Below are 16,098 nucleotides of genomic sequence, written 5' to 3'. Positions count from 1 at the left end.
CTGCCAGTGGAAGAGGTGGATGTAAGTTCAATTGCAACATATTAGAGAAGTTTGGATAGACACATGGATGAGAGGGGTATGGAGGTCTATGTCTGGGCACTGGTAGATTGGACCAGACAGAGAAATGGGTTAGCACGGCCTAGATGGGCTATCTTCTGTGCTGTGGTGCTCCTTGACTCTATGGCTCTAATTGGTTGCCTGGTATTAGAATTTCACTAAAGATCTAGATTATAGTTCAACCAGTAGCTAGTGAGCTAGGGCGCATGGAAACTGAAGGAATCTCTTCCAACATTGTGCGAAGCCCATAGGCAACACTGGTGATCCCAGTAGCCAAGAAGAATGGATCTGTCAGAATCTGTGGTGATTTTAAAGTCGCCATCAACCCAGCACTGAAAGTTCACTTACTGTGGTCACCCCTTCGACACAGATTTACACAAGTGCGCTCAGAAAAGTCAAGCAGTGGTGGATGCCCCAAGGCCAAAGTACATGTCACAGTTATAGTCATTTTTATGATTTGTCAATTACCGCCAAACCTGACTACTGTGCTCCACCCCTTGAACTCTTTACCTCAAGAAGAATCGGCAATGGACAAAGCGATGTGAGGTGGCTTTCCAAAAGACAAAGGAATTGGTGATGTCAGACACTGTATTCACACATTATAATCTACATCATCCAGTGAAGCTTGCCTGTAACGCCTCATCTTATGGTATTGTGCAGCATGTCACATGCTATGAGTGATGGAAGTGAACACTCCATAAACTTTCCATCATGTTCCCTTACTGTTGCAGAGAAAAAAATGCGCAAAGATTGGATTCTCCCATCTACCCTTGGAAAACAACATACCTGAAAAATTTACAAAAGAGGATACACCTCCGGATGTATTCTCCCTAATGCAAATCGAAAGTCTCCCTATTATAGCAGAGATGAACCAAAAGGAAAACCAGAAAAGACCCATACTTTCTCAGATCTACGTGGCACACCAAAATGAATGGAATGGAATGTGCAGCCGAGATTCTAGTTTCCACATTGTTACCAATGCCAGGATGAATTTGCCCTTGATAGGGATTGAGTTGTTGTACCATCCAAGCTGAGAGCTAAAGTGTTGGAGGAGCCATGTGTTGGTTATCTGGGTGTGGTCAAAATGAAAACATTGGCTCCTAGCTTTGTCTGGTGGCCTGGGATAGATCAGCATATTGACCAGTTTCCCATGCACTGTTCAGGATTCCAACATGCACAGAAGATGCCAAGAACAGTGCTTCTACATCCCTGGGAATGGCCTACAGTGCCATGGCAGAGGATTCAAGTAGATTTTGCCAGACCATTCATGGGCACAAATTTCTTGGTAGTAGTGGGTGCATCCACAAAGTGGCCAGAAGCGTTCCCAATAGCCTCCACTACAGCCTCGCACACTGTTGATTTGTTGAAAAGGCTCTTCTCAACAACTGGTGTTCCAGAACACTTAGTTGTGACAATGGACCACATTTGTTGCAAAACAGTTTCAGTCATTCCTGAAAATGAATGGAATAAGGCATATTACATCTGCACTACAAAGATCTGTATAGTCAAGTCTATGGTGATTCCAGTTGTGATGTATGGCTGTGAGAGCTGGACGAATAGTAAGGCTGAATACAAAGGAATCGACACCTTTGAACTTGGATGCTGGAGGAAAGTGTTAAGAGTTCGTTGGACAGCAAGAAGATACAACAAGTCAATACTTGAAGAAGTATAGCCACTAGGAGGCTTGATTATGAGACAAAAGCTCAAATATTTTGGCTGGAGAAGGGAGAGGATCATGGGATGGGAGGCCTATTTATTTATTTATTATTATTTTAAAAAATTTTCCCCTTTTCTTTCTCTTTTTTCTCCCTCTGTTCCTCTCACTATATCTTCATCTGGCACTCCCCTCCCCCTTTCTCTCTCCCTAGGCCTCCCGTCCCATGATCCTCTCCCTTCTCCTGCCTTGTATCCCTTTTGCCAATCACCTGTCCAGCTCTTAGCTCCATCCCTCCCCCTCCTGTCTTCCCCTATCATTTTGGATCTCCCCCTTCCCTTCCCACTTTCAAATCTCTTACTATCTCTTCTTTCAGTTAGTCCTGACCAAGGGTCTTGGCCCGAAAGTATTTTAGCATACGTCATTGCGCCACGACGTCACACGTGCGTGTCTCGTTAAAGGGAAAACGAACTAAGCGCCACTGGCTCTGTGTTTTTCTTTGGGTTAGTTTTGAAGTTACAAAACATAACAATGGGGTTATAGGCTTGAAGCGCCAATTAGCCGACTCCTATGCCTATTGTAAAATCAAGAAATAAATCCGATGAAAGGGTCTTCGACCTGAAACCCTAACCCCTTTCAAATCTCTTACTAGCTCTTCCTTCAGTTAGTCCTGACAAAGGGTCTCGGCCCGAATCGTCGAGTGTATCTCTTCCTAGAGATGCTGCCTGGCCTGCTGTGTTCACCAGCAACTTTGCTGCGTGTTGCTTGAATTTCCAGCATCTGCAGAATTCCTCGTGTTTACCTTAACCCCGTTTCTTTTTCCACAAATGCCGTTTTTTCTAGCATTTTCTATTTTTTATCTTATTTATATTTTATACAGAAGCAATGCAACGTGTTCTTGCTCATTTCTTTAACCATTGTGCCAAATGAGTATCAGCATTAGAATGCAAACAACAGGAATTCTGCAGATGCTGGTAATTCAAGCAACACACATCAAAGTTGCTGGTGAACGCAGCAGGGCAGGCAGCATATCTAGGAAGAGGTACAGTCGATGTTTCAGGCCGAGACCCTTCGTCAGGACTAACAGAAGGAAGAGTTAGTAAGAGATTTGAAAGTGGGAGGGGGAGGGGGAGATCCAAAATGATAGAAGACAGGAGGGGGAAGGATGGAGCCAAGAGCTGGACAGGTGATTGGCAAAGGGGATATGAGAGGATCATGGGACAGGAGGTCCAGGGAGAAAGACAAGGGGGGGGGGTACCCAGAGGATGGGCAAGGGGTATAGTCAGAGGGCCAAAGTGACAATAAGGAGAGAGAGAGAAAGAATGTGTGTATATAAATAAATAACAGATGGGGTACGAGGGGGAGGTGGGGCATTAGCGGAAGTTTGAGAAGTCAATGTTCATGCCATCAGGTTGGAGGCTATCCAGACAGAATATAAGGTATTGTTCCTCCAACCTGAGTGTGGCTTCATCTTTACAGTAGAGGAGGCCGTGGATAGGCATGTCAGAATGGGAATGAGATGTGGAATTAAAATGTGTGGCCACTGGGAGATCCTGCTTTCTCTGGCGGACAGAGCGTAGGTGTTCAGCAAGGCGGTCTCCCAGTCTGCGTCGGGTCTCGCCAATATATAGAAGGCCACATCGGGAGCACCGGACGCAGTATATCACCCCAGCCGACTCACAGGTGAAGTGTTGCCTCACCTGGAAGGACTGTCTGGGGCCCTGAATGGTGGTAAGCGAGGAAGTGTAAGGGCATGTGTAGCACTTGTTCCGTTTACAAGGGTAAGTGCCAGGAGGGAGATCAGTGGGGAGGGATGGGGGGGACGAATGGACAAGGGAGTCGCGTAGGGAGCGATCCTTGCGGAAAGCAGAGATATGGGGGGAGGGAAAGATGTGCTTAGTGGTGGGATCCCGTTGGAGGTGGCAGAAGTTACGGAGAATAATATGTTGGACCTGGAGGGTGGTGGGGTGGGAGGTGAGGACCAGGGGAACCCTATTCCTAGTGGGGTGGCAGGAGGATGGAGAACAGATGTGCGTGAAATGGGGGAGATGCGTTTGAGAGCAGAGTTGATAGTGGAGGAAGGGAAGCCCCTTTCTTTAAAAAAGGACATCTCCCTTGTCCTGGAATGAAAAGCCTCACCCTGAGAGCAGATGCGGCGAAGACGGAGGAATTGTGAGAAGGGGATGGCATTTTTGCAAGAGACAGGGTGAGAAGAGGAATAGTCCAGATAGCGGTGAGAAAATAGCTCTGCTCTCCAATCCCACCGCACCAATCCTAACCTTATAGAAACATAGAAACATAGAAAATAGGTGCAGGAGTAGGCCATTCGGCCCTTCGAGCTTGCACCGCCATTTATTATGATCATGGCTGATCATCCAACTCAGAACCCCGCCCCAGCCTTCCCTCCATACCCCCTGACCCCCGTAGCCACAAGGGCCATATCTAACTCCCTCTTAAATATAGCCAATGAACTGGCCTCAACTGTTTCCTGTGGCAGAGAATTCCACAGATTCACCACTCTCTGTGTGAAGTAGTTTTTCCTAAACTCGGTCCTAAAAGGCTTCCCCTCTATCCTCAAACTGTGGCCCCTCGTTTTGGACTTCCCCAACATCGGGAACAATCTTCTTGCATCTAGCCTGCCCAATCCCTTTAGGATCTTATACGTTTCAATCAGATCCACCCTCAATCTTCTAAATTCCAACGAGTACAAGCCCAGTTCATCCAGTCTTTCTTCATATGAAAGTCCTGCCATCCCAGGAATCAATCTGGTGAACCTTCTTTGTACTCCCTCTATGGCAAGAATGTCTTTCCTCAGGTTAGGGGACCAAAACTGCACACAATACTCCAGGTGTGGTCTCACCAAGGTCTTGTACAACTGCAGTAGTACCTCCCTGCTCCTGTACTCGAATCCTCTCACTATAAATGCCAGCATACCATTCGCCTTTTTCACCGCCTGCTGTACCTGCATGCCCACTTTCAATGACTGGTGTATAATGACACCCAGGTCTCGTTGCACCTCCCCTTTTCCTAATCGGCCACCATTCAGATAATAATCTGTTTTCCTATTTTTGCCACCAAAGTGGATAACTTCACATTTATCAAAATTAAATTGCATCTGCCATGAATTTGCCCACTCACCCAACCTATCCAAGTCACCCTGCATCCTCTTAGCATCCTCCTCACAGCTAACACTGCCGCCCAGCTTCGTGTCATCTGCAAACTTGGAGATGCTGCATTTAATTCCCTCATCCAAGTCATTAATATATATTGTAAACAACTGGGGTCCCAGCACTGAGCCTTGCGGTACCCCACTAGTCACCTCCTGCCATTCTGAAAAGGTCCTGTTTATTCCCACTCTTTGCTTCCTGTCTGCTAACCAATTCTCCACCCACACCAATACCTTACCCCCAATACCGTGTGCTTTAAGTTTGCACACTAATCTCCTGTGTGGGACCTTGTCAAAAGCCTTTTGAAAATCCAAATATACCACATCCACTGGTTCTCCCCTATCCACTCTACTAGTTACATCCTCAAAAAATTCTATGAGATTCGTCAGACATGATTTTCCTTTCACAAATCCATGCTGACTTTGTCTGATCATTTCACCACTTTCCAAATGTGCTGTTATCACATCTTTGATAACTGACTCCAGCAGTTTCCCCACCACCAACGTTAGGCTAACCGGTCTATAATTCCCCGGTTTCTCTCTCCCTCCTTTTTTAAAAAGTGGAGTTACATTAGCCACCCTCCAATCCTCAGGAACTAGTCCAGAATCTAACGAGTTTTGAAAAATTATCACTAATGCATCCACTATTTCTTGGGCTACTTCCTTAAGCACTCTAGGATGCAGACTATCTGGCCCTGGGGATTTATCTGCCTTCAATCCCGTCAATTTACCTAACACCACTTCCCTACTAACATGTATTTCGCTCAGTTCCTCCATCTCACTGGACCCTCTGTCCCCTACTATTTCTGGAAGATTATTTATGTCCTCCTTAGTGAAGACAGAACCAAAGTAATTATTCAATTGGTCTGCCATGTCCTTGCTCCCCATAATCAATTCACCCACCGATAAGGGGGGTGCTGTTGTAGTCTGTTGTAGTCTGGCGTACTGACCTCTACCTTGCGAGGCACAGCGACAACTCGTGGATACCTCCTCTTATTTACCCCTCGATCGTGAGCCCACTAAGGAGCACCAGGCCATTGTCTCCCACACCATCACCGACTTTATCCGCTCAGGGGATTTCCCATCCACTGCTACCAACCTTATAGTTCCCACACCTCGCACTTCCCATTTCTACCTCCTACCCAAGATCCACAAACCTGCCTGTCCTGGCAGACCTATTGTCTCAGCTTGCTCCTGCCCCACCGAACTCGTTTCTGCATACCTCAACACAGTTTTATCACCCCTTGTTAAATCCCTTCCTACCTATGTTCGTGACACTTCTCACGCTCTTAAACTTTTCGATGATTTTAAGTTCCCTGGCCCCCACCGCTTTATTTTCACCATGGATGTCCAGTCCCTGTATACTTCCATCCCCCATCAGGAAGGTCTCAAAGCTCTCCGCTTCTTTTTGGATTCCAGACCTAATCAGTTCCCCTCTACCACCACTCTGCTCCGTCTAGCGGAATTAGTCCTTACTCTTAATAATTTCTCCTTTGGCTCCTCCCACTTCCTTCAAACTAAAGGTGTAGCTATGGGCACCCGTATGGGTCCTAGCTATGCCTGCCTTTTTGTTGGCTTTTTGGAACAATCTATGTTCCAAACCTATTCTGGTATCTGTCCCCCACCTTTCCTTCGCTACATCGACGACTGCATTGGCGCTGCTTCCTGAACGCATGCTGAGCTCGTTGACTTCATTAACTTTGCCTCCAACTTTCACCCTGCCCTCAAGTTTACCTGGTCCATTTCCGACACCTCCCTCCCTTTTCTCGATCTTTCTGTCTCTGTCTCTGGAGACAGCTTATCCACTGATGTCTACTATAAGCCTACTCACTCTCACAGCTATCTGGACTATTCCTCTTCTCACCCTGTCTCTTGCAAAAATGCCATCCCCGTCTCGCAATTCCTCCGTCTTCCCCCTCCCACTTTCAAATCCCTTACTAGCTCTTCCTTCAATTAGTCCTGAAGAAGGGTCTCGGCCTGAAACGTCGACTGTACCTCTTCCTAGAGATGCTGCGTTCACCAGCAACTTTGACGTGTGTTATCAGCATTAGAACACGCAAATCTTACCAGGTGCCGGCCGTGTTCAGTGCGCAGAATCCCATATATCGGCTGTGCTCAGTGCGCAGACTCTCCCACGTCTAGCAACGCCATAACTACAGCCGTTGCTATGGAAGCCGCGTCTCCAGTTGTTAACATGGCGAGGCCGAGGCTAGCTTGGAGAACTCTTCGAGTACCAGTGCATCTCCCGCAGAGCTTTAGCATTGATGGCCTGCGAGAGAGTGGGTTGTAAGTGCAAATTTCCGCGGCACCCAATCCGAACCGAACGTTGTCCAGAATGGTGTTAGAATTGCGGCGGTGTCCCGAGAACTCGCGGGTCCTTTTGGAGAGCACTGCCCGCCGGTGACGGACTGAGGTGGAGGGAAATTTCAGACGCGGCTGTGGCCATTCTCAGGATGCAGATGCAACGAATAACTTCTTACTCGTATCCTTTAGTAATAGACCCGAACGAAGTAGGGAAAACATGGCAATAATTTCCCCGGGTAATTTCTTTGTGTTGCTCAGGAAATTTATTGATAACTAGTAACCCGAGATCATTCATTCGATCATTTCCATATAACCATATAACAATTACAGCACGGAAACAGGCCATCTTGGCCTTTCTAGTCCATGCTGAACTCTTACTCTCACCTAGTCCCACCGACCTGCACTCAGCCCATAACCCTCCATTCCTTTCCTGTCCATATAGCTATCCAATTTAACTTTAAATGACAACATCGAACCTGCCTCAACCAGTTCCCTCTGCTCCTGGCTTGCTTTCTGGATACCCTTGCGTATGAAGAACTTCTTGATGTTCTCCTTGGTGGCTTCCCACCAGAGAACTGGGGAATCAAAGGTTTTCAAGGTTCTCCAACCTGTTTACTCCTTCTCTAGTCCTACCAACATGGAATATGAGGTGTTAATCCCCTAATCTGTGTCCAGCCTCAACTTCACAGTACAGAAAGCCATGGGCAGCATGTCAGTATGTGAATGGGGAGTGGTATTAAAATCACTGGCCACCAAGATATACCGGTTATTGTAGCAGAAAGAGTGAAGGTGTATCAATTAGTCAGCCAGGCAGCATCTCTGGGAAGAGGCACATCCGACGCTTCAGGCCGAGACCCTTCCTTCAGTTAGTCCTGACGAAGGGTCTCGGCCCGAAACGCCGACTGCACCTCTCCCCAGAGACGCCGTCCGGCCTGCTGCGTCCACCAGCAACCCCGATGTGCGTTGCCTGAACTTCCAGCATCTGCAGAATTCCTCGTGTTTGTGCATCAATTAGTGATCCCCAAACTGAGTTGGTTCTCACTAATGTAGAGCAGGCTACACTGGGAGGAAGAGTGATTAAGGAAGAGGTGTAGGGATAGATGTAACACTTATTGTGGTTGCAGGGTGTTTGGCGGACGAGAGTCACAGCAAGAGTGATCCCTGTGATAAATGGAGACGGACGTGGAGAGGAAGATGTGCCTAGTGGTGAGATCCTGGTGGAGATAGTGGAAATTGGAGAGAATATGTTGAATGCAGAGCCTCAGTGAATGGCAGATGCAGAAAAGGTAACCCTATCCTTATTATGTCGTGGAGGGGACATGGGGAGAGGGCAGACGTGCAGGAAACCCCTTTATTGATCGAAAAAAGATTTCTTGGATGTCCTAGAATGAAAAACCTCCTCATAAAATCAGATGCAGCAGAGACAGAGAAACTGAGAGAAGAGAATAGTATTCTTGAAAGTGATAGTGTGAGCAGAGTTTCCATAGGTCCATTTAATGTCAGAAAGTAACTGTTGTGGACAAGGTAACTGTGGGAGTCAGCAGGTTTGTTAAAGAGGCCAGAAGGTAATCGGTTTCTGGAGACAGAGAGAGACAGATCAGGAAAGGGGAGTGAGATCATGAAAATGGACCAAGCAAATTTGAGAGAGGGGGTGTATGTTGGTGGGAAAGTTGATACATCTGACGACAACATGAGGAATTCTGCAGATGCTGGAATCCCAAGCAACACACATAAAAGTTGCTGGCGAACGCAGCAGGCCAGGCAGCACCTCCAGGAAGAGGCACAGTCGACATTCCGGGCCGAGACCCTTCGTCAGGGCTCACTCCACACTAAATCTGACGAGCTCCACACAGGAGCTGGAAACAGCATCAATGACGTCATCAATGTGGTGGAGAAAATTTTACCTGTCTACCTTTTAATGCTCCAAAAACAGCCCAAAATTTTAAAACAACACCAAATTACTTCACTATACTCAATGCTGCACAAGCCAAAGGGCAGATTCCAAATCATTTCCTTACTCAATGAGAAAGGTTCAATCTTCTTCCATGGTGTCAGGTACAGTTTCTTTTCATCCCAATTGCAGTACTCTTGGCAACTCACAGTAGGCTGGTCCCAGGGTAACTCAAACTTGCTCATCTACAATCACTCCATAAAATCATTTTTTAAATGCATATTGTGTTAAAAATAAAATCAACACCAAGTTGTCTCTGTGGGTATGATGGGAAAATTGTGCTATACTTTAAACCATTCTGGTCCGAGAGATATTACGGCCAGATTTATATGCAGACTAATTAACTCAAGTCTGAATATAAATCCAATAAATTCCACTTTTTTATTTGTTCTAACAGTGGGTTATCACACTTTTTAATGAATAACAGACATTTAACTTTCAGAGTTCGCAAGTTGAAATAGAAAACAGTCCCGAAAGTTATAGCAATGAATTTTAATTGTTTGCTACACAGTTGATGCTCTTTTTATATATTCGCTATGTGGCGATACAGTTAGAACATAAGGCTTGAAGTTTCTTTTTTTCCCAAAACCCAGAAGTAAGTTGTACCTTCAAAGATCATTTCTAGCTCTTCTCTTTCTGTCTCTTTCTCCAATCAACTTCCTAGCTCTTTGCTTCATCCCTCCACCTCCAACTTTCATCTATCGCCTCTCCCCTCCCCCCATCTTTCAAATCTACTCCTCAGCTTTTTTTCTTCAGTCCTGCCGAAGGGTTTCTGCCCAAAACGTCGACTGTATATTTTTCTGCAGATGCTGCCTGGCCTGCTGAGTTCCTCCAGCATTGTATGTGTGTTGCTCGGATTTCCAGCAACTGCAGATTTTCTCGTTTGTACTCTAGATAGTCCATAACTCTGAAGTATGCAAAAGGGTGGGGGTGACTGTGGTTGATTAGTCTACAACTTTGAGATCTTGACCATCAAAGATTCTTTTTTTTAGATGGCCAAGGACTTTTCTTGGTACTATGGAGATACATTGGTTTTGATTTGGCTGAGAGGTAACTCCTGATATTACGTTTTCACATTTTATTATGAGCCCATTTTTAGGAGCGAGTAGTGCCACGTAATAGGGTAATTTAGATATTTATCTCATATGTCTGAGGATGAGCCAGTGAGCACATGAAGTTCAGCCTTCAAGGTGCCCATACAGAAGGATTGTGTGCTGCAGCTCAGTGAATGAAGTTGAAGTGACTTGGTCCTGAGGTGATGGACATTAAGCAGTTTCATATACATTTGAAGATTTGTTCCATTCCATCAGGAAATGTGTTGGAATTGAAGTAATATTTCAGTGAAGGTTTGAACAACAGCTCTGCACCCCAGAGAGCCACTTCTTGCAGCTATTATAGCCATTAGTCTTTTGGAAAAGCCTCTATTAGCTTTGCCAACATTATGGAGCAAGATTTGTCTGTTCCTCCTTGCAAAATTGCTCAGGCTGTGCCAGGTTAGCTGGGGAGCAGCGGTGGAGATCAGTTTTGAGGCCTTGCCAAAGATTTTCTATTAGGTTAACGTCAGTACTTTGATTAGGCCACTTAAATCAATTTTCTTAATTTGAAGCCACTCCATTGTTGCTCTGGCAGTGTGCTTTGAGTCATTACCCTGCCAAAAGATGTACTTCCTCCCCATTTTAAGCTTTCTGGTAGCGGCGAGCAGGTTTTTATCTGGGATCTCTCTGTATTTAGCAGCCTTCATCTTCCCATCAATCCTGACTGGATTTCCAGTCCCTGCTGCTGAAAAGCATCTCCATGGCATGAAGCTACCTCCACCATACTTTACTGTAGGGATGGTGTTACTTGGTTGATGCATAGTATTAGATTTACACCACACAAAACGCTTAGTGTTGAAGCCAGAAAGTTCCATTTTAGTCTCATATGCTACTTCAAGTATGAGACCTTCTTGTACATCTTTACAGTATCTTCTGAGTGATACTTTGCAAAGTCTTTACGGACAAGGATATGCTTCTTTTTAGCCAGAGCTTCCTCCTTGCCGCTTTACCCTTTCTGTGCAGGGCCTTAGAGATTGTGGAGCCATGAACTGCCTCTGCGGCTCACTCAGAGTGACTGTTGGCATCACAGCAGCCTCTCTTACAACTGCCATTCTTCTCCAGCAACCAACTTTAAAGAGGTAGCATAACCTAGGCAGTATGGCTGTGGTTTCATATTTTTCCACTTTTTTAAAGATGGTTTGCACTGAGATCTGAAGTATGTTTAATACAGATGAGATGGTCTTGTACCCTTGTGTTTCTCTATTATCATTTCCCCATCTTGTCTTGAATGCTCTTTTGTCTTCATTTTGATTCACTCTGTTGAAAATCTACAATACTGTTGGACTTTACAAAGGGGGGGTTATTTATTCTTATGAATTCATTGAAAATAGGCAATCCTCCACTTTTCTGCATCAACAAATTGCGTGAGAGGGTAAGGTAATATACAGTATTGCACCTGAGGAAAGTTAGTGTCGTAATTCCAAAAGGGATGAATACTTTTTCAGCCCCACAATTTTGGTTTTTAATTTTTAGCAAATAATTGACAGATTTTGGAATTTTTTTTGATTTGACATGATGCACAATGTTTTGCAGATTAGCTCAAATATCCTACTTCAATATAATTTAAATTTAGAAAATGAGACAGTAAAATGTGAGAATAGTTGTGGAGGCTGAATACTTTTTCAAGGCACTGTATATAGGACCTGAACCTTTCATTTTAAATTAATTTTAAAAAGCCCTACAAAGCACATGCTAGGACACATTTGGGGGAATAGAATCAACAGAAAAACAAATAGAAATTGAGGAAAATAAACAACATATTAGCCATATTTTTCCACTTTTTCAATGATGGATTGCACTAAGATCCGAAATATGTTTAGTGCAGATGAGATGGTCTCTTACCCTTCCTCAGATCTGTACTTCTCTAAGAAAATAAAGATGTGTTGAAAAATTAATTAACAAAGAAAAGAGTTTATAAATAACAAGAAGTTGTCACTTCTGCGATTACCTGCAAAATAACTAATGGGATATACAGTGCATTACAGATGAAATAAAGAAATCCATTCTCTACCTCTGGAGTCATAAAACTAATGTAAATGAAAGGATAAACAGGAAGATGTTTGCTGACAAAATTGTTTGATGAATGGCATTATTGGGTATGAGTTTGAATCAGGCGAACCTTTGAGCAAGCAATTTTGCAAAAGAGCTCCTGTAGTGAAAGGTCTGCCACAATAATGCCAGACTTACAGAAAGCAATGCCCAGAATTGTTTTTAAATTAATTACAATGCAATTCAATGTGAATAATATAGAAAGGATTCTGTTCTTGATGAAAGCCTGAGATATACAGCATCCACTGTAGACCTATTGTGGCAGTAGGCAAACTGCAGTGGGTCCAGATCCTTGCTTAGGCAGCAATTACTACTAGCCATGATCAACATCTCAAAGCACTTCATCACAGTAGATGTGAGTGCAACTGGGCAATAGTTGCAAAAGCAGCTTACCCTACTCTTCTTGGGCACCGGTGTGATTGATGCACTTTTGAAGCAGGTGAAAAACTTTGACTGCAGCAGTGAGAGATTGAAATGTCTTTGAACAATCCAGCCAGTTGGTTGGCATATGTTTTCAATGACCTACTAAGTACACCCTTGGGGCCTGATGACTGCGAGGATTCACCCTTTTGAAAGATATTCTGACACCGGCCTCTGTGATTGATATCACATGGTTGCCTGATAGTGTAGGGATTCTCAGAAGTGTAGTTTTATTCTCCCTTTCAAAGCATGCATAAAAAGAACGTGAAGCATCACAGCCATTTATGATGTTAGGTCTCACCTTGTTATGGCCTACAAACCCTGCCAGGGCTGATGTTCCTCTAACTTCACTTGGAATTGTTGTTTTGTTCTTAAGATAGCCTGGACAGGTAGGTTGTACCTAGACTTATTGTAGAGTTCTGGATCACCGGTCCTGAACCCTGCAGATCTAGCGGTTAGCATGCTGTGAATTTCACAGTCCATCTATAGTTGCTAGTTTGGGTATGTCCGATACATTCTCATAGCGCACATACTCATCCACACAGGTCTTGATAAAGTTGGTGACAATTGTGTCATATTCATTCGGATCTGAAGGTATCCTTGAATATTGTCCAGTTTGCGGAGATGTTTGTGCTTCCAGATTTGGGCTTCTGAATCATTGTAGGGATCACAGGAAATACCTTGAGTCTCACAATTGCTTCTATTATTGGATTTTGTCATTCATGCTACTGCTTTATTCTGACATTCACAGGAGCTTAAGAGAGCTTATTTTGCAATCAGATAGGAATATGTTTCAACACTGAAAATGATCCAAGATTTGATAATTTTTCCCATTACCTGCTAGCTGCTACTTGAATATTGGACACAGTTTCCAAACTTTGCTAACTTAAATTTATGATGGAGGATATCATCCTCTGGATTAATTAAAGCTGCAGAAAGTGAAATAACCTACAATTACCCGATACATACTGTACTTGATATAAGATTTAAAACCACGTTTCAACAAAGAAAAATGAAGGCTTGATGAAGCTTCTCTCTCCAACCATTCCATCCACCCACCTTCCCGCTCACTTGGTTTCACCTATCACCTGCCAATTTGTACTCCTTCCCCTCCCACACCTTCTTATTCTGGCTCCTTGCCCCTTCCTTTCCAGTCTTGATGAAGGGTTTTGGCCTGAAAGTGACTGTTTATCCTACACCATAGATGCTGCCTGATCTTCTGAGTCCAGCATTTTGTGTGTGTTGCAATAAATGCTTGAATCTTTATTAAAGTTTTTGTTTTGCATTCTTGCTTATGAAGTGACAGCCAACAATGGACTGCTTAAATGAGGAACTGCAGTTTCCAACTAGAGAATCATTCTGAGTTTATATGCAAATTATTATCCTTCTATGTAAGGATCGATGTTCTTGATCTATGATGATTACAGTAAATTTTAAATGTTCTGCACAGGAAGGAGATCAAGAAATACTGTCGAATTAATTCGTGCAATATATGTTCCATTAGCCTCAACAAGTGTGGATGTTATAGCACAGTCGATCTGCAAAAGGGAGCATGCACTAAGGCGAGACTCAAACAGTTTTTTTTATACGTTATTGATAGAGCCCCTAAGAATGAAGCTTTCCTTTACTCAGATTCATGTCAATGAACATTAAGAAAGAGCATAAATATCCACAGCTCAGTCCCAGTATCTGGGGAGATAAGATAGTGTAGTGGTTAGCACAGCGATCTAGGTTCAATTCCCACTGCTCCCTTTAAGAAGTTGGTATATTCTCCCCGTGATCACGTGGGATTCCTCTGGGATGTACCGGTTAGTAGGTTAATTGGTCAATGTAAGTTGTCCCAAGATTGGGCTAATGTTAAAATTGGGGGATTGCTGGGCAGTGTGGCTTGAAGTTCCAGAAGGGCTTATTCCATGCTGTAGCTTAATAAATAAATAAATAAACAAATTTCTCAATTTAAATTGTGGTAAATATTCATTATATTAGTAGAAGCATATGGATAAGAAAATTGTTCAAGACACAACAATCCATTAAATGAACTTTAAATGCTAATATGACCATGGATGTGCATTTAATTGTGTTTGCAACTTTTAAATAAATGAAATGAATCAACTTTTCAACACCAATTAAAAAAAAATTCAATCAGAAATTTAAAGAAGTCAAATCCTTAAGGGTATTTTATATAGTTAGATAAAGAAACAAAGCATTAAGAGATTTGGAAGCAGTGCAAGCATATGAGATTGACTTCTTTTCATATAGATCATAATCTCCCAGATGTAATAGTGGCCAGAGGACCTAGGGTAACAGAGGAACTGAAGGAAATTCGTATCAGACAGAAAATGGTGTTGGGTAAACTGATGGGACTGAAGGTTGATAAATCCCCAGGTCCTGATGGTCTGCATCCCAGGGTACTTAAGGAGGTGGCTCTAGAAATCGTGGACACATTGGTAATCATTTTCCAACGTTCTATAGATTCAGGATCAGTTACTGCGGATTGAAGGGTAGCTAATGTTATCCCACTTTTTAAGAAAGGAGGGAGAGAGAAAACAGGCTATTATAGACCAGTTAGTCTGACCTCAGTGGTAGGGAAGATGCTGGAATCAATTATAAAAGATGAAATAGTGGCATATTTGGATCGCAGTGGCAGGATAGGTCCGAGTCAGCATGGATTTACGAAGGGGAAGTCACGCTTGACTAATCTTCTGGAATTTTTTGAGAATGTGACTATGAAAATGGACATGGGAAAGCCAGTGGATGTAGTGTACCTGAACTTTCAAAAAGCCTTTGATAAGGTCCCACATAGGAGGTTAGTGTGCAGAATTAGAGCAGATGGTATTGGGGGTAGGGTACTGACATGGATAGAAAATTGGTTGGCAGACAGAAAACAAAGAATAAGGATTAATGGGTCCTTTTCAGAATGGCAGGCAGTGACTAGTGGGGTACCGCAAGGCTTGGTGCTGGGACCGCAGCTAGTTACAATATACATTAATGATTTAGATGAAGGTATTAAAAGTAACATTAGCAGATTTGCAGATGACACAAAGTTGGATGGCAGTGTGAAATGTGAGGAGGATGTTATGAGAATGCAGGGTGACTTGGGCAGATTGGGTGAGTGGGCAGATGCAGTTTAATGTGGATAAATGTGAGGTTATCCACTTTGGTGGCAAGAACAGTAAGGCAGATTACTATCTGAATGGCGTCGTTAGGAAAAGGGCAAGTACAACGCGATCTAGGTGTCCTTGTTCATCAGTCACTGAAAGTAAGCATGCAGGTACAGCAGACAGTGAAAAACACTAATGGCATGCTGGCCTTCATAACAAGGGGAATTGAGTATAGGAGCAAAGAGGTCCTTCTGCAGCTGTACAGAGCCCTGGTGAGACCACACCTGGAATATTGTGTACAG

General features: G+C 43.8%; 1 protein-coding gene across 1 annotated transcript in view; it reads left to right on the top strand.

Annotated features, from left to right (window-relative positions):
- The first annotated feature begins 11,210 nt into the window (after positions 1-11,210).
- cep126 (centrosomal protein 126) overlaps positions 11,211-16,098 on the top strand; it is a 97,622-nt gene continuing 92,734 nt past the window's right edge. Inside the window, exon 1 of the mRNA XM_063054891.1 lies at positions 11,211-11,305. Within this exon, the coding sequence (XP_062910961.1) occupies positions 11,211-11,305 (95 nt within the window). The remainder of the gene's footprint in view (positions 11,306-16,098) is intronic.

Source organism: Mobula hypostoma, chromosome 7 (assembly GCF_963921235.1).
Source record: "Mobula hypostoma chromosome 7, sMobHyp1.1, whole genome shotgun sequence".
Taxonomy (NCBI): domain Eukaryota; kingdom Metazoa; phylum Chordata; class Chondrichthyes; order Myliobatiformes; family Myliobatidae; genus Mobula; species Mobula hypostoma.
Note: the sequence above shows the minus strand (reverse complement) of the source record. Positions and strands in the feature narration are given on the sequence as shown.